At 43.8% G+C, this 20,690-nt stretch overlaps 1 protein-coding gene and 1 long non-coding RNA gene across 10 annotated transcripts in view; one reads left to right on the top strand and one right to left on the bottom strand.

Moving 5' to 3' along the window:
• LOC308184725 (kinesin-like protein KIF2A) overlaps nucleotides 1–20,690 on the top strand; it is a 374,830-nt gene that overhangs the window by 149,726 nt on the left and 204,414 nt on the right. For 8 of the 9 annotated variants that reach the window (XM_080572099.1, XM_080572102.1, XM_080572101.1 and 5 more), the window contains 2 exons: nucleotides 2,345–2,480; nucleotides 4,812–7,095. The exons of the other annotated variant lie outside the window; for it this stretch is intronic. In XM_080572099.1, the coding sequence (XP_080428225.1) occupies nucleotides 2,345–2,480; nucleotides 4,812–4,897 (222 nt within the window). In that variant the 3' untranslated portion in view covers nucleotides 4,898–7,095. Of the gene's footprint in view, nucleotides 1–2,344; nucleotides 2,481–4,811; nucleotides 7,096–20,690 lie in introns of those variants that run through there. 9 annotated transcript variants of the gene reach the window in all.
• LOC308184679 lies at nucleotides 9,533–17,317 on the bottom strand. Its single transcript, XR_013942804.1, has 4 exons — nucleotides 13,034–17,317; nucleotides 12,734–12,826; nucleotides 10,792–10,889; nucleotides 9,533–10,032 (listed from the first exon to the last, which is right to left on the bottom strand). It is a non-coding gene; the product is annotated as an uncharacterized lncRNA (long non-coding RNA).

The following is a 20,690-nucleotide window of genomic DNA, read 5'->3' as shown; positions in this document are numbered from 1 at the left end:
ATAACATTTGTGTCACGCTCAGGTTCCACATACTTTAGTATATTGGTATTCTTATCACCACTGTTCCCTGTCCTTTAACAGATATATATAGGTACTTCTTTCCATTCTGTAGGCCTCTCCCAAAATGTCCATAAGAACTGTTGATGATTTAGGCTTCATCTGCCAAAGTGATCACACAGGACAGTCAGAGTAGGATTTCTGGACGCCAATGCCAGCTTAGCTCAAGTCGTTGCTGCACTTGCCCAGTTCCTTGCGAAGCTGACCTGTTGTTGGTTCTGCAGTGTCTTCCTACAACACAGGAAGAGGAGGAGGTACCATTCCTGATATCGTCCACAAACTGACTTCCAGAGGAGGAAAAAGAGAGAGTGTAGTTGTTAATATTCTCCAAGAGATAGTTCTCAAAGGACAGAGATGACAGTAATGCAGGGCCCGAATACCAGATTAGGCTCAAGGCCAGTGCTTTACAGAACAGCAAACTGAAAAAAACAGACACAGGCTTTAACAAACTCTCCAATCTGCCTATAGCAGATTGGAGAAGAAGTAGAAGGGAGAGTAGAAGGGAGTAGAAGGGAGAACATGGCAGATCACATAAAACAGGATGACATAGAAAAATATTAACAGCAATTCAGACAGCATTGTGACTAGCAACTGTAAACTAAATTCTAATTGCAAGTTCCCGTTAAAGCACTCTGATCAAATCTATTGTTATCTCAACCCTTCAAGCCCCATGTTGGGCACCACAAACAACTGTGGTGGTTTTACCCAGCTGGGCAGCTGAGCTCCACCACAACTGCTCTCTCACTCCCCCTCCTCAAAGGGAAAGGGGGAGAAAATACAATGGAAAGTGCTCAAGGGTTGAGATAAGGACAGGGAGATCACTCAACAGTTATTGTCACGGGTAAAACAGACTCAGAGTAGGGAAATTAATATAATTTATTACCTATTACTAACAACCTAGGGCAATGAGAAACTCCAAAAAACTAAAAATACCTTCCCCCCCCCACCCTCTTCCACCTCCTCCCTCCGAGTGCCACAGGGGAACAGGGAGTGGGGGTTGCGGTTAGTCTGTAACGCTTTGTCTCCGCTGCTCCTTCATGGTCACTCTCTTTCCCTTCTCCAAGGTGGAGCCCCTCCCACAGGCTACAGTCCCTGCCGAACTGATCCTACATGGGCTTCCCATAGGCAGCAGCTCTTCAAGAACTGCTCCAATATGGGTCTATACCATGGGGTCTATCCGTCAGGAGCAAACTGCTCCAACATGGGTCCCCCATGGTTGGCAGCTCCTGCCAGATCACCTGCTCCTGCATGGGCTCCTCTCCACAGGTCAAGCCCGAAGTCTGTTCAGGCAGGGGTTCTCCACAGGCCGCAGCCTTCTTCAGGTCAGATCCACCTGCTCCACCATGGGCTCCTCCACAGGCTGCAGGGCGGAGATCTACTCCTCTGTGGTACACCATGGGCTGCAGGGGGACAACCTGCTCCACCATGGTCCTCTTCACAGGCCGCAGGGGAACTTCAGCTCTGGCGCCTGAAGCACCTCCTCCCCCTCCTTCTTCACTGACCTTGGTGTCTGCAGGGCTGTTTCTCACTCCTCTCTCTGTCCCAGCTGCTTTTGTGCAGCAGTTTTTTTTCCCCCTTTCTTAAATATGTGCTCACAGACACAACCACCATTGCTTATTGGCTTGACTCCGGCCAGTGGCAGGTCCCTTTTGGAGCCAGCTGAAACTGGCCCTTATCTAACATGGGGCAGCTTCTGGACTCTTCTCACAGAGGTCACCCCTGCAGCACCTCTGCTACCAAAATATTGCCATATAAACCCAGTACACCCACCTTTTATTGCTGAGTGTGATATCATATGGTATGGAATATCCCTTTGGTTGGTTTAGGTCAGCTGCCCTGGTGATGTCCCCTCCCCCTCTTCTTGCCCACCCCCAGCCTGCTGGCTTTTCGAGGGGGGGGGATTGGAGGGAGTCTTGATGCTGTGCCAGTATTGCTCAGCAATAGACACAACACTGGAGTGATACCAGTGCTGTTCTAGCTACGAGTGCAGAGCACAGCACTGTATGGGCTGCTGCAGGGAAAGTTAACTCCATCCCAACCAGTCCCAGTACAGGGTTTGAAGGGATCTCAAAGACCTTATAATTCCAACCCCCCTGCCAAGGCCAGGGACACCATCCACTAGACCAGGTTGCTCAAAGCCCCATCCAACCTGGCCTTAAACACTGCCAGGGCTGAGGCATCCACAACTTCTCTGGGCAACCTGTTCCAGTGCCTCACCACCATCAAAGAATTTCTTCTTATTTACTTGTTTTTGTTTTTTGTTTGTTTGTTTTTAATTTTTATCTAGGAATCTATTAGATGGCTGGAAGATGAAAAAGCCCTTCTTGAGATGACAGAAGAAGTAGACTATGATGTGGATTCTTATGCTACACAACTTGAAGCAATTCTAGAGCAGAAAATTGATATTCTGACCGAACTTAGAGGTAGATTGCTTTTAATCAATTTTATGTGCGTTATTAGCAGTTCGTAGAGCGTGCTTATATTTTGGGATTTTTTTTTCCTCTTATGCTGTTCTTTAATGCCCTGTTGAAGTAATGCTTATTCTGCTGCCAAGAGCAAGTTCACATCTGTATTCTGTTCATCCTAGTTTAAAAGACTCCAGGAAGTAGGAACTTGTTCCTCCAACTTTCCTTTTCTTTTCCTTTGTTCCAAAATGATAAAGAGAGGGAAAAGAAAAGCCAAAAGAACTGTACAGAAAAAAAAAATAAGGTAATGCAATGAGGAAAAATTAGCTGCAACTCCCACCTCCTGCTCTGTTGCACTCTGTGGTGTAGCAGGGAGTCTGCTGTCATTTTTTTTTTTAATTTGTGCTTTAAGAGTTGCATCAAGCTCTGAGTAGCTTGTTTGTTAGTCTACTTTTTTCTTCAGCAGCCTTTCTGTCTGAATTTTACCAGCCTCTCTTTGTTAAAAAAAAAAAATGCAGTTAATTAGTGCCTGTTCCACTTGTCATCTAAAATCATCTTGTCAGCTTGATACCTCATGGAGATTTATTTTTCATTTTAGATTCTGTATCTCTTTGCACTCCAGCAGGCATGTTACACTGGTGAAAATTCAAGGATTTTTTTGTTGTTGTTTTTGTGGTTTTTGTTGTTTTTTTTTTCTTTTTCTTTTGTTTTTTGGATCCACATTAGAAAATTCCTTAGAAGATAAAATCTTAGATTTTTCTCAGTCTGAGTATCTACTGTAGGTTATAAGAATGCATTAAGCAAATCAGATGTGACCTGCTCAGCAAAGAATTGGTTGTATGTTCCTTTGCTTCTTACAAACTAAATGATGGCTTCCTCTTCAGGAAGAGACAATTTGAGACACCAGCAGCGAGAAAACACAGTTTAGGTGATTCTCTGTTCTTCTAAAGCTTATTAGATACCTCTTTTGAAACAAGACACTGGAGGTAAAGGTTATCTAAGAGATCCTTGTGTCTTTACAGGCAGGATGATGCTTGTATAGCTTTACAGAAGGGAAGTCAAAGATTCTCCCAGTAACTTCTGTGTTCTGCTGGTGGCACATAATGGTCACTGCATATTTCATTTTTTTTCCCCTTTCACTTTGGAACTAATTTCTTCACGCTGTCATTATGTTTTCCTTCATCTTCTTGGACCTATCACAGGAGAGTGGGGGGAAGAGGCATAGAAATATGAAGGAATGCCATGCTTCCTTTCTCAGGTTTCTCCCTCTCTCCTGATAGTTATGATTAATTTTTTTAAATGATGTGTTTATCCATTTACAGTGAAAAACTTCAAAAATATAATCACAAATGCATTCATAGGAAAATCATAGAATCATAGAATTACCTGAGTTGGAAGGGACCCACAAGGATCACTGAGTCCCAACTCCTGGCTCCAGAAAGGACTGCCCAAAAATCAAACCGTATGTCTGACAGTGTTGTGTAACGCTTCTTGAACTCCAGCAGGCTTGGTGCCATGACCACTTCCCTTGGGAGCCTGTTCCAGTGCCCAACCACCCTCTTAGTAAAGAACCCTTTCCTAATATCCAACCTCAACCTCCCCTGTCACAGCTTCATGCCATCCCCTCGGAGCCTATTGCTGGTCACCAGAGAGAAGAGATCAGCGCCTGCCTCTCTCTTCCCCTCATGAGGAAGCTGTAGGCTGCCATGAGGTCTCCCCTCAGTCTCCTCTTCTTTAGGCTGAACAATCCAAGTGACTTCAGCCACTCCTCATACATCTTCCCCTGTAGACCCTTCACCATCTTCATAGCCCTCCTTTGGACTCTAATAGTTTTATGTTTTTCTTGTATTGTGGCACCCAAAACTGCACACAGGACTCAAGGTGAGGCTGCACCAGTGTAGTGCAGATAGGGGAGCACAAAGTAGGGGAGAATGTTGCTGATCATAGACTAAGATACAATTTTGTCTGCTTTTAAGAATGATTCGGAAGCTGCTGGGAAGGAAAAGGAAGTATGCTGTGTGTATCTTCCTGTACTCTGTAAGTTAGAAGCAGAATTTAAGCACAAACAGGTTACATACTTGGAGTGCAATTGTGTAGTTTCCAAATCTATCCTGCCTAGAGACGGGTAGCATCTAAGAAGGGACTAAGTTGCTAAAAAGCTTGTTTGTATGGTGAGTACTGAATTTAAGCTTATCTTAATCCTCTTGGAGTTTCTTGTAGCTTCAACTGTTTTTGTGGAGGAATTTTCTTTGTTGTGCATTAGGGCAGGGTTGTGGAGTTCAGGGCTTAGTTTCAAGATCTTTGTTGGGTACAAGCACATCAGTACTCATTCTCTCTTTTTCATTAAAGATAAAGTGAAATCTTTCCGAGCAGCTCTACAGGAGGAGGAACAGGCCAGTAAACAGATCAACCCGAAAAGACCACGTGCCCTTTGAAATGGGCCTTTGCTGCTAAAGGAATCCACAAACCCTTACTGCTGTAGCACACATTTGTTACAAAACCCAGTGGCTGTAAGAACTCAACTACTTGAAAGTGTGAAAACATTAGAAATGTCTGTGGAAATGTCCTGTTTCTTATTCACCTGAATTACATTTTTGGTTTTGTGTGAAATGCTCCTATGATGTCTACAAAATGCTTCTAGACCAGACGGTACAACCATGCAGGGTTCAGATCCATGAAGCACTTTGTTTAAAATATTTCATTTATTCAAATTGTGAATTTTATGTTTGGAAAATTTGCCAAGTTTTTAATAATGAAGTAGAACTGTGGCCATTAAAAAGTCACAATATTTCCTTTTAACTGTGTTCAGTTTTGTTACAAAGACCAGCTATGCAGTTCTAAATTGTGTTTGCGTGCATGCACACCTCACTCATGGTTGTATATAGTTTCTCTTCTACAGGCAGCTGTGCTTACCTCTTCCCATTCTGTGCCTTGATGAAGGCTACTTAACCCTAAACATCCTCTTTCTGAAGCACAGACTTAATAAACAACATTCCTTAGTCAATATTAATTACTTTTAGTCTGTGTACATTTTTAATGTGTTTTGAGACTTTTTTTTTTGGTAGCTAGATCATTCATTTCACAGGATGTGCCACATCATTTGAACAGGAACTGCAAGAGCTGTTAGAGTGGACAAACAGCTGGACTTTCCATCCTCCTTGTAAAAAATCTGGAATCTAGATTTATTTGAATACCATAAAGAATAGTTATGCAATTCAAACATTTTTCTCAAGGAAAAAAAGAATCAAAAAAACAAAAATATAAATTAGTCGATGTATAAAAAAAGTAATGTTTAAGTACTGAGGAGAGTTGTAACAGGATAATGCTGGTATGTAGTATGTGGTATGGGATGATAATGCTGTCAGAAAAAAGGTACAATCTGAGCTCTGTATATGGATAGGATAACTGTCAAAGTTCAAGGATCCAGCTAAAGAAATATATATTGGCTTTTCACCTACTGTTAAAATTTGGGTTTTGATCCATGACAGACTTACATGTACATTAACTGTAGTTTGCAGGCAGTTTGAGTCGCTCTATTGCTTTAAATAAATAAAAAAAAAGTAGTTAATACCTATATTTCCCTTTATATACAGTGCCAACAGCTGAAAAGAGGGGTGAAATTGCATCATTTGAGGATTTGCATATCTCTACCTAGTGCTAGTTGAAATCTCTCAAGTATCAAGTACCTGAATTCTCACAAAGAATGCGTATCAGCACTTTTTAGTTGGTGTCACTCAAGTTACTTTTGCAAATCAGTATCCAAAAGATTGACCTTTCACGTAAGAACTTCTTGTCAAATGAAGAGTTATAGACCTCTCTAGGAGTTTTCCCTGTTTCCAGGAGTCTTCCTATCGGCAGACTTTCACTTGGAACTGTTTAAACATTACTTGTGGAATACAAACCTTGTTCATTTGAGCCAGGCTGGGAGGAAAATAAAGGGAATGCAATGAAAAACAAGATAAATGAGCCAGGAATTCTCATAGTGTTTAATGTTTGCACCTCCTATAAGAAGGTAGGCTATAAGAAGTTCTTGTTGCATCATGGTTAAAAATTAAAAAAACAATCCTCCTGTGTGTAAACATGAAAAGTGAAACAACAATGTAGATTTTACATAATGTGTTAAATAAATTAAGCTATTAACTGAATTACAGATGAGAATTTACTTCTATGAAAGGTCTGTTCTGCTTTGGGAAGGGGTACACTTTGTAAACACATGCAAGTTATTGCACTACTAAAAAGGCCTCTGATTTCAGAATGAGTATTTACTTCTGGAAATGACCATTCTGTGCAAATTTGTAAGGTAGGAAGATGTTCCCTAGATCCCTGTCCTGACTTTTGTTTTGCAGCAGATCTCAAAGAAACATCATGGCTTGTCAGGTACCAGATGGAAGTCAAAATTATGTCTAGAGGCTGTTAAGAGACTACCTTTGTGATAGAGCCTGCTGTAAAGATTAGATTGACACTGAGACTGAAGCAGTGAGAATTAAGATAGATAAACAATTGATATGGCTGGTTACAGCACTTGAATTCCTGTAACTCATTGCTCTGATGGGCTGACATTATTTGGATAGTACTCCGAGAAGTATATACTGTTTTGTGCGCTGTACAACAAAAACATTTATGAAGAGCATGATGCAAAGCTCCTACATTTGTTCCTTCTGTCTTGGTCTGTGCGTATTGCTGTGGCTACTTAACCATCACTCAAATTGTTTTGATAGGCAGTGAAGCAGTACTAGAGTTGTTAAATTCCTCTTTCAGGATGCCTGCAAATTCAAGTACATGTTTCTGAATCATTGACTTTTAACATATTGACATTGGACTTGTATAAAATTAAGTTGAATTTTGGAAAAGGATTCGGTAATGTTTCTTCTCTACTTATTGTGGTCTTATGGAAAAAGAGATGCCACCCATGAGACAGATGACTTACGTTTGTTAATACAGAGTTATGCCTTTACCTCTGCATGATGCTACAAAAAGTTAATAATTACTGTTTTCATGAATCATAAGACAAATCAAAGTAGATTTTTCTTTTGATGGCCATGATACAAGTTAACACAAATTTCATTGGGAAAATTCTGCCTTGTCCTTAATAAAAAATATCTAACTGTGGTGGCTTTAGCATCCTGGGCAACTAAACTACACCATAGCTGCTCTCTCACTCCCCCTCCTCAAAGGAAAAAGGAGGAGAAAATACGATGGAAAGGGCTGAAGGGTTGAGATAAGGACACAGAAATTGCCAATTACTGTCATAGGCAAAACAGACTCAGAGGGAGATTAATATAATTTATTGCCTATCACTAGCAGACTAGAACAGTGAGAAACTAACAGCAAACTAAAAACAACTTCACTTCACACACACGCCCCCCTCTTAAGTAGTGCAGGGGAAGGGGGGTTGTGGTCAGTCCCTAAAGCTTTGTCTCTGCCGCTCCTTCTGTTGTGGTTTAACCCGGCCGGCAGCTAAACACCACACAGCTGTTCACTCACCCTCCCCCCTCCCTCTCTGGGATGAGGGAGAGAAACGGGAAAGTGAAGCCTGTGAGTTGAGATAAAGACAGTTTATTAAGACAGGCAAATAATAATAACAATAATAATAATAGTGTTACTAATAATAATAATTTGTGTGAAACAAGTGATGCACAATTCAATTCCTCACCACCCGCTGACCGATGCCCAGCCTATCCCCGAGCAGCCGGCCCCCCCACCCCGGCCAGCCACCCCTATATATTGTTTAGCATGACGTCAGATGGTATGGAATACCCCTTTGGCCAGTTTGGGTCAGCTGTCCTGGGTCTGTCCCCTCCCAGCTCCTGCTGCACCCCCCAGCCTGCTCGCTGGCAGGACAGAGCAAGAAGCTGAAAAGTCCTTGGCTTAGTGTAAGCACTGCTCTGCAACAATTAAAACATCAGTGTGTTATTAACATTCTCATCCTAATCCAAAACATAGCACCCTACCAGCTACTAGGAGGAAAGTTAACTCTGTCCTAACTGGAACCAGGACACCTTCTTAGTCACTCTCTTCCCCTGCTCCAACGTGGGGTCCCTCCCATGGGATGCCGTCCTTACCGAACTGATCCGGCGTGGGCTTCCCACAGGCAGCAGCTCTTCAAGAACTGCTCCAGATATGGGTCCATACCACGGGGTCCATCTGTCAGAAGCAAACTGCTCCAGTCTGGGTCTCGCATGGACAGCAGCTCCTGCCAGGTCACCTGCTCCTGTGTTGATTCCTCGCCATGGGCTTCAGTTCCAGTCCAGAGTCTGCTATGGCAGGGGCTCTCCATGGGATGCAGCCTCCTTCAGGTTAGATCCACCTGCTCCACAGTTGGCTCCTCCACAGGATGCAGCATGGAGATCTGCTCCACCATGGTCCTCTCCACAGGCTGCAGGGAAACTTCTTCTCTGGTGCCTGGAGCACTTCCTTCTTCACTGATCTTGGTGTCTGCATGGCTGTTTCTCTCACATTTTCTCACTCCTCTCTCCTAGCTGCTGTTGCACAGCTTTCCCCCCCTTCTTAAATACGCTTTCACAGAGACGCAACCACCATTGCTCATTGGTTTGGTTCTGGACTTTTCTCACAGAGGCCACCCCTGCAGCTCCTCTGCTACCAAACCCTTGCCACATAAATCCAATAAAATAATCCAAACTATATTAAGACAGTTCAATAAGTCTGTCAGGGAACAGAAATGCATTGCTTTGAACCTCACTGAAAGCTTTGATCTTTGCTAAAACTCCTCAGTGACTTGAGGTACAAAGTTATTTTCTTATGAAAATAGCTGCCTTACTGTACAGTTGACAAAAAAAAACACCAATGAAAAACCATCTGGCCAGTTGCTAACTTTCTGCTGATTCCTACAAGGGGTTTGATGGCAGTAAGGGGGGGGGGGGGGGAAGGAGATGATGAGTAGTAATTTTAGATACCTCAGTGATGCTTTCATAACTATCCCACACCAAGCCCATAAGATACATGTTCCTGTTTCTGAAAAACACTTATTGGGATTTCTCTAATGGAAGCAGGTTACTAACAGATCTGGAATGCTGGTAGGTACCAGTGGACAAATGGAAGAGACCGTCATGTCAACTCAAAAGAAAGTTTTAAAGTATTTTTTTAAAACAAACAAAAAACAAATGGAATTACTACAAATCCATTTTTGTTGTGCAGACCAGACTTATGAGCTGTACTGTAAGTTTTGCAAGAATATACCGAGATGGAGTCCATGGCCAAAGAACACAGATTTCAGTTATGGCAGCATTGATCTTCATGTCATTGAGTATATTTAAAAATACACTGTTCTGTGGAAATCTAGCACCTCACTTCAGTACTGAAATAATTTAATACCTTTAAAATACAGGGCAGCATCTTCTTGCCTATTATCTGTGATAAAATTGTATGCAATGTTCTTAACAAGAACCAGATTGCGCATGATGTATTCTGTTTATTGCTTTTGTGAGAAGAGCTTGTCCCATTGCAGTCACTCTGGTTTAGGTAAGGCTTAGATAACAAAATATAGATTCTACTGTAAGAGTGACAGATCTGTGAGAAATGGATGCCTTCGTAATTGAAGCCATGCAACAGTCTGGAAGTGAAATATTCATGTTATAATTTCCCACTAATTTATATTGCTGATTAAGTCATTTCCAAGACATACTGGCTGGCAAAGAAGATACAAAAATACCACAAAAGCAGTCATTGTTCAAGTGCTATAAAAAAATGTTACAAAGGTTATACTAGAAGCTACTATTAAGTTTGCCATTTTAGAGATGTAGATATATTTCCAGCACAGTTATTTATATTGTACCCTACCAGGTTTACCACATCTCGTTAAAGAGTAATAGCTGCATTAAATTGTTATGCTGAGAAGTGGCTAGGAATTTTATCTTTAATTAGGAGAGGATTCCTGTTCCAACTTAAATTACTGACCAGAAGAATAGAATATAGTAATCAATTACTAAAATTTCCAAATTATGCTATAGATCAAGGCCTAATTCTCAAGACAGATGGACAGGGAAGGGCTGCATAAGTCTCCAGAGAAGTTACAATAACCAATTCTGTTATTAGAGCTATTTTTAGAAGATACATAGAAGTATCTAGTACACAAGTTACAGAAGTAGGAATCTTTAGTTTGTTCTGAATACTGTAAGCAGCAGTTAAAATATATATAGGGTTTAAGTGCTTCTTCATGTTTAGGACTGGGAAGCAAAAAGTGTCTGGTATTCAGAGGAAACCAGGGCTAGTATTTTCCCTGTGTAACCCAATACCAATCTGTACAACATCGGTATAGAAGCAGGTAAAATTGAAGAGGCTTAAAAGGAAGGCCTAAAGAGAAAAGATTTACCTAATGAAGTCATCTATATTCATTGAACAGGCTCGTTTTTCAGAGTAATCAGTATCTTAGGATTGTCTGTATTTTCACCATAATTTTGAAGTTATTTCCTGTCAACAGAAAAAGATGCAAATTACTTTTCTATTCATAGCATAGAATAAGGTTAATTTAAATCATCTATTCTTTCCCTGCTTTTAGAAGAGTTATTATTTCATGAGATAAGCTGTATTTTTTTTCTTCTATGGATTGTTTTCTTTCATTGTCTGAATTTTTATATCTCAGCTCATTCACTGTAAATAAATCACAAACAGTATCGCTAAGCAGACAAAAAAAAATCTTACTAGCTTTTTGGGAAAAAGTCAGGCCTTGAGACATGTGCAGCCAAGATATTAACAATATCCTCAGATATTTTTTTTCCACTGTAATTTAGTGACCCTTTTACATTTTTCTTTAGTAAGAGTTAAATTCTTCCCTTCCTGAAATTCTCTTAGAAAAGCTTTAACGTATTAAGCTTTTCAATTCTGATTTTTTTTATTCTTATGTTAGTATTTAGGTCACAGTACACAGGAATAGAATTTAATATATTAAAAAGGATCAGTGAATTCGGTAATTATGATCCAGCAACTGCTCTACAGCTCTTGACCTGAAAGGAATACAAGTCTAAAATGAAAACTGAACTTGTTGTTTTATTCAACTGATTCTTAATCTTTACGATAAAAAGCAATTAATATAATTAAACTACAGAGAGCTGTTCTTTTTGAATAACTGCCCAGTAGAGTTTTCTTCTAAAAAGTTTCATATGCTGAGGTCACAAACTCTTCTGATAAGTTCTCCATCATGGTTTATCCCAGACTCTGCTAGCATGTATATAACACTGCTAGACATTTGCACAAAAGAAATGGTTAGTTGGATGGACTCTGAAACTCCGATAAATTTACCTCTAATAAATGTTATTTAAAGGCTACAGAGAGTATCTTGTCTATCCTAACAAAGGTTATCCTTACTAGACAATCACGTTCCTGAAATTAAAGTGTTCAGTATTTAATCAAAGGAACATACAACTGCTATAAACAAGAACAAACACTATTGACAATTTCACAACAACACTGAACACAAAAATCTTTCAGGAAAGTATCTTTCTTAATGCAAAAACCATGCAGCCTTGGACAAGGCAATACAAAAGGAGGAAAAATAAACCAAAAAAACTTCACCCACAAAAACATTTCAATTGTTCTTTTTTGTGCCTAGGCACTACTGGCTAGATCTTAATTGCTGAGAAGGCAGATACTTCAAGAAAATCTGGCTAATGCTGGGCAAGGCTGAAATGGTCTTGAAGATCAAAGTATTTCAAAAATTAACTTGAAGAATACTATCCTATAACATGTCTTATCTTCAAATGACTCTGTAACGTCTATGAGAAGTTCTCATAGGCCCTCCTTTGATCATAAGTAACAAACTCATCAGCTGGAAGAGTTTCTGGGAGATGGGAAGTACTATGAAAGGAACATTATGAGTAACAACTCTCCAACTGACATGGAGATGGTACTTCAGCCTTATCAGAAATACTATAAGAAAATCATAAAATATTCCGAGTTGGAAGGGACCCACAAGGATCATCAAGTCCAACTCCTGGCACCACACAGGTCTACCCAAAAATTCAGACCATATGACTAAGAGCACAGTCCAAACGCTTCTTAAATTCCAACAGGCTTGGTGCCATGACTATGCCCCTGGGGAGCCTGTTCCAACACAGGAGCTGCACCTAAACTGATGGTGGCACATGCAGGTAATGTACTAATGCAAGCCTGATCAGTAGAGGAGTATTTTGGTGTTCTGTAAATGCCAATGGATACTTCGTAGTGAAATCAGCATAAAAAAAGTAAAGAGAAAAACAAATGAAATTAAATACTAATATTAGTATGTTACATTGATATTAGAGTATCCAATGCTTTACCTGGAAGTTGATAGGTGGTGGTTGGTTCTTTGGCTCTATTCTGACAACGCTGGATTCAACTTTGGGATGAGGTCTGAAGTTGTTCTTTCCAACCTGTTAGAAGTTAGACAGTTGCACAAATAAGCAGGAAATTCTCACATTCTACTCTCTTTGATAGCTTTGTAAGCTAACACAGAATAACATCCCTTCATCAGATCATCCACTCAAACTAATAACTGAGTATTAATAAGAAGTCTGCAGTATAGATCCTGATTTTACAACCAAAGTACAAATTCCTTTTGAAACATAAGTATTGCACACCTGAGAGTAAAGGAAATGAGAAAATAAATTCTAAGTCTAATCAACTTTCAAGTCAAAAGCAGTTATGTTGTCTGTAGGTTCATGCCCAGTGCACCCTGCTAATAAACATACAGAGTCAGAATCCACACAAAGGTCTTTTAATTATTTAATTAAAGACATAACTCTGCAGAGTCAGGTGCTTGGCAATCTTTTGCAAAGCAAGCACACCTCTAGCTTGAATCACCATCATTTATACACAGCAAACTTGTGAAAACTATCTCTCTGGCTACTTTTGATTGGCTGTACCAGCTCACCTAACTCATCTCTACTGAGTTTGTGCATTACAGAGGACCAGCGGGGGTGGGGCACCAAATCCCACATTAGCATGCATTATCATTTTGATAGGTGTGATTGTAATATGTTAATGACCCTTAATGAGCAAAAGGTTACCATAGGTCAGCCTGGAATCTTCCTGCAGCTGTTTTCTCCTTCTTGTTTTTTACCTTTCATCCCTTATCTTCTCTGCTTCTGCTAGCTCAAGGCTACCAGTCTCTGTTTCCTTTAAGGTTTCCTTATTTTCTCAGCTAGAGACTACACAAGCTACAAGCCTCCCTATTTTCTTCAACGTTGCTTTGCTTTTTCCCAGCTTTGGGAAAAAGTTAGAAAACACAGGTTTTTCCCCTCAGCACTTAAAGCAATGAAAGTCTATCATACACATACACACACTCCCTTAATTAGCTCAAACTCCATTTAAAAACAAAACAAAAAGCAAAAAAACTACACTGACACCTTAGCGAAACCATCCAAATTTCCTTAAAGTTACAATAGAATTTGATTCTTTATACTGCTAAATGGATAAAGATCAAAGAGATGAAGGCTAGTCTCAGAGTTGAGTGCATGACTGTATCATAGAATTAATCAAAATGATTTGTTAAGTCCTTCAAATCCAAATTCTCTAGCTCCAAAAACTGACCAGTAATGTCACTAACATTAGTACTTCAATGAGAGAAATGAAGAAACACTGACATGGAAAAACACATGTAAGTACATGGACAGTTACATTTTTCCAGGCAATAGGAAACATCTTGGCTTCAATTCTACCCTTAACACCCATACTTCCTAACATAGGAAGACATTTGAAATGTTACCATGCCCTGCTTATCCATGGAATAACAACTAGTTATAATTCTAGAGGAAACAGGTGCAACTGCTTTTTTCCATCAGTTGGACTCTCAGTTATGCCAAGACTAAATTTTCTCCTTGTGTATAATATGTTGACATTAACTAAATCACAGAATGGTTAAGGTTGGAAGGGACCTCTAGAGATCATCTGGTCCAACCCCCTGCTCAAGCAAGGTCACCTAGAGCACGTTGTGCAGGATAGCATCCAGGCGGGTTTTGAATATCTCCAGAGAAGGAGACTCCACAACCTCTCTGGGCAATCTGTTCTCTGTCACCCTCACAGTAAAGAAGCGCCCTCTCATATTCAGATGGAACTTCCTGTGTTCCTGTGTTTAAGTTTGTGCCTGTTGCCTCTCATCCTATCACTGGGCACTACTAAACCGTCTGGCCCCATCCTCTTGACACTCTCCCCTCAGATATTTATATACATTGATAAGATTCTCTCTTGTTCTTCTCTTCTCCAGGATAAACAGGCCCAGTTCTCTCAGCCTGTCCTTGTACGACAGGTGCTCCAGTCCTCTAATCATCTTTGTAGCCCTCCTCTGGACTCACTCCAGTAGTTCTATGTCCCTCTTGTTCTGGGGAGCCCAGGACTGGACACAGCACTCCAGGTGTGGCCTCACCAGGGCTGAGTAGAGGGGGAGGATCACCTCCCTTGACCTGCTGGCAACACTCTTCTGAATGCAGCCCAGGATACCGTTGGCCTTCTTGGCCACAAGGGCACATTGCCAACTCATGGTCAGCCTGATGTCCACCAGGAGTCCCAGGTCTCTCTCTGCAGAGCTGCTCTCCAGCAGGTCACCCCCCAACCTGTACCGGTGCTTGGGGTTATTCCTCCCTAGGTGCAGGACCCTGCACTTGCCCTCGTTGAACTTCACAAGGTTCCTCTAGGCCCAACCCTCCAGCCTGTCCAGGTCCCTCTGAATGGCAGCACAGCCCTCTGGGGTATCAGTTACTCCTCCCAGTTTTGTGTCATCAGCAAACTTGCTGAAGGTGCACTCTGTTCTATCATCCAGGTCACTGATGAATAAGTTGAACAAGACTGGACCCAGTACTGACCCCTGGGGGACACCGCTAGCTACAGGCCTCCAACTAGATTCCGCATCACTAAGCACAACCCTCTGAGCTCTGCCATCCAGCCAATTATCAATCCAACCCACTGTCCACTCATCTATCCCACACTTCCTGAGCTTGTCTATGAGGATGTTATGGGAGACAGTATCAAAAGCCTTGCTGAAGTCAAGGTAGACCACATCCACCGCTCTCCCCTCATCTACCCAGCTAGTCATCCCATCATATAAGGTTATCAGATTGGTTAAGCGTGATTTCCCCTTGCTGAATCCATGCTGACTACTCCTGATCACCTTCTTAGCCTCCACGTGCTTGGAGATGACCTCCAGGATCACTTTTCCAGGGATGGAGCTGAAGGTGACTGGCCTGTAGTTTTCTGTGTCATCCTTCTTGCTCTTTTTGAAGACTGGCGTGACATTGGCTTTCTTCCAGTCCTCAGGCACCTCTCCTGTTCTCCATGACCTTTCAAAAATGATGGAGAGTGGCCTAGCAATAACATCCACCAGCTCCCTCACCATTTGTGGGTGCATCTCATCGGGGTTAATGGATTTGTAGGTGTCAAGTTTGTTTAAATGATCTCTAACCTTGACCAAAGGAAAGTCCTCTGTGTGAATCAGTACAGGAAGGCAGCAGGAACAACCACAGACTGGTTGCTAAAATGTGAAGAGTAGATTTATTCTTGTTACCTCACCAACTGAGGGATCCCTGAAGCTACACCCAAGCAGAGGCACACAACTGGGGACACAGGAACTGCTAAACAGGGTCTGTGCCAGGAGATCACTGGCCTGTTGTTTTCGCCTGTTTTTAATCAAGTGTTTGTGCAGGCGCAGTTTTTACCACCATGCTGTGATCCTCACTGTGCTTCTTTGATCTTCTCTGTACCAAGGCCTGGAGCTCAAGCATGTCCAATAGGGTGCCTCTGAGCCCACCAAACAGCTATGTTAGTTAACCCATTCCTCCAAACACCTTCTTTCTCCAGACTTCCTCTCTTGTCTCTAGGATCTGAGATTCCCGAGGGCTGGTCTTAGCAGTAAAGACTGAAGCAAAAAAGGCATTCAGCAACTCTTCCTTCTCTGTATTCTTCATTACCAGGGCATTTGCCCCATTCAGCAGTGGGCCGACATTTTCCCGTCTTCCTTTTGCTACTGATGTATTTGAAGAAGCTCTTCTTGACATCCCCTGCCAGATTTAATTCCAAATGGGCCTTGGCCTTCCTTGTCGCATCCCTGCGTACTCTAAGAATGTCCCTATATTCCTCCCAAGTGGCCTGTCCCTTTTTCCACATGCTGTAAACTTCCTTCTTCTGTCTGAGTTTTGCCAGGATCTCCTTGCTCATCCATGCACTTCTCCTGCCCTCTTTACTTGCCTTCTTGCTCATAGGAATACATCAATCTTGAGCTTGGAGGAAGGGATACTTGAATACTGACCAGCTCTCTTGGACCCTCTTTCCTTCTAGGGCCCTGACCCATGGGATTCCTCCAAGCAGGTCCCTGAAGAGGCCAAAGTTTGCTCTCCCGAAGACCAGAGTCGCAACCCTACTTTTTGCCCTGCTTCCTCCTCACAAGATCCTGAACTCCATATCATGGTCACTGTAGCCAAGGCTGCCCCCAACCTTTACATCTCCAACCAGCCCTTCTTTGTTTGTTAATACAATGTCCAGCAGCACACCTCTCCTTGTTGGCTCCTTGACCGCACCTGTGTCAAGAAGTTATTATCAATGCACTGCAGAAACATCCTGGACTGCTTATGCCTAGCTGTATGGTCTTCCCAGCAGATATCAGGGTGGTTGAAGTCTCCCATGAGAACCAGGGCTTGTGATTGTGAGGCTTCTTCTAGCTGTCTGTAGAAGGCTTCATCTACTTCCTCTTCCTGATCAGGTGGCTTGTAGAAAACACCCACAACAGTGTCAGCCATGGTAGCCTGCCCTTTAATCCTTACTCAAAAGCTCTCAACTCGCTCTTCATCTACTCCTAGGCAGAATTCAATGCATTCCAGTTGCTCTATCCATTTTAATGAGGACCTCGCGCGGATCGGCTGCAGCGAGGGTTCCTGGCAGGGAGATGGACGGAGCCAACCCCTAACACCCCCCCCCCCCCGCCCCCGCAATAACGCAGTGCAGAGCCGTTTGATCAGAGCCACAGCCCAGCCCCGCCCCTCCCCCCCCCGGAGCAGGCAGGAGCTGTGCTTGTGCCGCCCACAGGCGCTGACGTGCTGAGGGCGGAACCGGGGTGACAACAGCCAACCCCCTGATGGTATAAAAGCAGTCCCTAGGGAGCACCACAAACAGGACACGCAAACAGGACAGACTTTGGCACTTAGCGCAGGCAGTTCAAGCGGGGCAGTTCAAGTGGGGCAGGGAGGAGCACAGGGAGGATCCTCTCCTCCCTTTCCCACCTCCATTCTTCTCCTCTCCTTGGAGAACTCCGCCTTTTACAATTTAAAATTCACCATGGTGGGCACCCGTCACAGCGGCAGAGACGAGGCAGCAACCCAAACTGAGGGGACATGGCCTCTCTGGGCTCACGTGGGCACCCAGGTGGATCCCCTGAGGGGGGAAGTGGCAGTCCAGACTGGAGACTGTGGGGAGCTCTGGAATCCGGAGGCCCCCCCTGGGTCCTGAGGGAAGAGAGGGCTGTCGTGGGTGCAGGTGTGCCCTGCTCAAGGAACTGCTTGAGCAGATGGCTGGGCTGCAGCAAGAAATCAGCAGCCTGAGGGGGTCCTGGGAGTCTCTGAGGGTGACAGATAGGAGGTGTCAACCTGCCCCTACTGAGGCCTAAGTCCCTGCAAGGGGTAGTAGCCAATCCAGTTGCTCACCTGCAGGACAGAGGGCTTGACTGCCCACAAGAGAAAAGGGGCTGGGCCCTCGTCTCAGCTCGAAGCAGAAAGAGGCGTCTGCCCCCAACACCCACGGTGCCACCAACCCCCACAGTGTCCCTGGGTAATAGATCTGAGGCTCTCAGGAAGGAAAAGGAAAAGGATGACAGTCTGGACAGTAGTCAGAACCCGGGCCCTGAGAAGCATGTCAAGGACGAGGGAAGTATCGAGCATAAGGAGCAGGGCCGGACGGGGCACTGCATCAAAACCAGTGCCACAAAAAAAGGGCGAAGAGTCTTAGTGATTGGAGACTCCTTGTTTGGGGGCACTGAGGCTCCCGTTTGCTGCCCGGATAACCTCTCCAGAGATGTGTGTTGTCTTCCTGGAGCACGTGTCAGAGACGTTAGGAAGGCTCTGCCACAGCTCATTAAAACAGAGGACTACTATCCTCTTGTTGTAATTCAGGCTGGGTCCCGGGAAGCTGCAACAAGAAAAATGAGTAATATTAAAAAGGACTTTGCATCCCTGGGAAGGATGATGAAGGGATCGGAGGTGCAGGTAGTGTTCTCATCAGGGTGCAGGTAGTGTTCTCCTGATGGGTGACCAGGACCCAGAAAGAAGGAGGAGAATGGGATAGGTAAATGACTGGCTTAGGGGATGGTGTCTGGACCAAGGCTTTGGGTATTTTGATCTTGGGCAGGCCTTTGAGAAGCCAGGTATGTGGGCTGCTGACGGACTCCGACTCACCAAGTGGGGCAGAAGTGTATTGGGGAGCAAGCTCTCTGGACTGATTACCAGGGCTTTAAACTAGGTTTGATGGGGGAAAGGAGGGGAGTTAGAAGTGACAGAGAAGGGCTGGGGGAAGTTGTCACTGCTGTCACTGTTGAAGATAGTAGGGAAAAACCTCTGAGTTGTCCCATAGGATTATCCGAGGGCTCCTCAGAGAAGATAATATTCCCGATACCCTGTCCGGAATCTTCTTCTTGCATCCCTCCAGGGGTAACTGCGCCTGCTGCTTCCCTAAAATGCCTGTATACCAATGTGCAAAGCATGGGAAATAAACAGGATGAGCTCGAGATCTGTGTATAGTTGCGGGGCCATGATCTCATTGGGATAAGAGAGACATGGTGGGAGAGCTTGCATGACTGGAACGCTGTCATGGAGAGCTATGTCCTCTTTAGGAAAGACAGGCTGGGGAAGCGAGGGGGAGGAGTTGCCCTTTATGTGAGAGAGCAATTTGAATGTACCCAGCTCCACCTGGGGGAGGGTGAAGAACAAGTGGAGAGCTTGTGGGTGAGAATTAAGGGGTGGGCTGGAATGGGGGACACTGTTGTGGGGGTGTACTACAGGTCACCAGATCAGGAGGAGGACGTCGATGAGGCCTTCTACAAGCAGCTAGAAGTAGCCTCACGATCCCGGGCACTGGTTCTCATGGGGGACTTCAATTATCCTGACATTTGTTAGGTAAGCAACTCAGCCAGGCACGTGCAGTCCAAACGGTTCCTACAATGAGTTGAAGACAATTTTCTGACGCAGGTGTTGTAGGAGCCGATGAGGTGGGGGGGTGCTTCTGGACTTTGTTCTTACCAATGGGGATGGGCTTGTTAGGGATGTGAAGGTTGGGGGCAGCTTGGGATGCAGCGACCATGAGATAGTGGAGTTCAAGATGGAACTTGGGGGAAGAAGTAAGGCAAAAAGTAGGATAGCTACCCTGGACTTCCGGAGAGCCAACTTCGACCTCTTCCAGGACCTACTTGGGAGTACCTCATGGGCTAGATTGCTAGAAGGCAAGGGTGCTTGTGAGAGATGGGCAACATTTAAACAGCACTTCTTCCAAGCTCAGGATCGGTGCATCCCTAAGAGTAGGAAATAAGCGAAGGGGGGCAGGAGACCTGTGTGGATGAGCAAGGAGCTCATCGATAAGATCAAAAGGAAGAAGAAGGTCTATGAAATGTGGAAAAAGGGCCTGTCTATACTCCTGGGAGGAGTATAGAAGTGTTGTCAGGGCCTGCAGGGACGCGACGAGGAAGGCTAAAGCCCACCTGGAGGTGAAGCTTTCAAAAGAGAAGAAGGATAATAAGAAGGGTTTTTTTTTAAGTATGTAAACAGTAAAAGGAAGACTAGGGATAATGTGGGTCCCCTGCTGAACGAGGGGGGTGTCCTGGTAACAGGGGACGCTGAGAAGGCAGAGATACTGAATGCCTTCTTTGCTTTAGTCTTTGCTTCAAAGACTCCCCCCTGGGACTCCTGGACCCTGGAGGGAGGAGAGGGAGTCTGGGAAATGGAGATCTCCCCCCTGGTTGACGAGGGAGTGGTCTGGGAGCATCTGAGTGGGATCAACACACACAAATCCATGTGCCCCGATGGGATGCATCCACATGCGCTGAGGGAGTTAGTGAAGGTGATCACCGAACTGCTCTCTATCATCTTTGAAAGGTCCTGGAGAACAGGAGAGGTGCCTGAAGACTGGAGGATAGCCAGTGTCACTCCGGTCTTCAAGAAGGGCAAGAAGGAGGATCTGGGAAACTACAGGCCAGTCAGTCTCACCTCTGTCCCTGGAAAGGTGTTGGAACAGCTTGTTCTGGATGACATCTCCAAGCAACTGGAAGAG

The sequence above is a fragment of the Anser brachyrhynchus genome (assembly GCF_964034855.1).
Source record: "Anser brachyrhynchus genome assembly, chromosome: W".
NCBI classification, from domain to species: domain Eukaryota; kingdom Metazoa; phylum Chordata; class Aves; order Anseriformes; family Anatidae; genus Anser; species Anser brachyrhynchus.
This window is presented reverse-complemented; position numbering and strand designations above follow the sequence as displayed.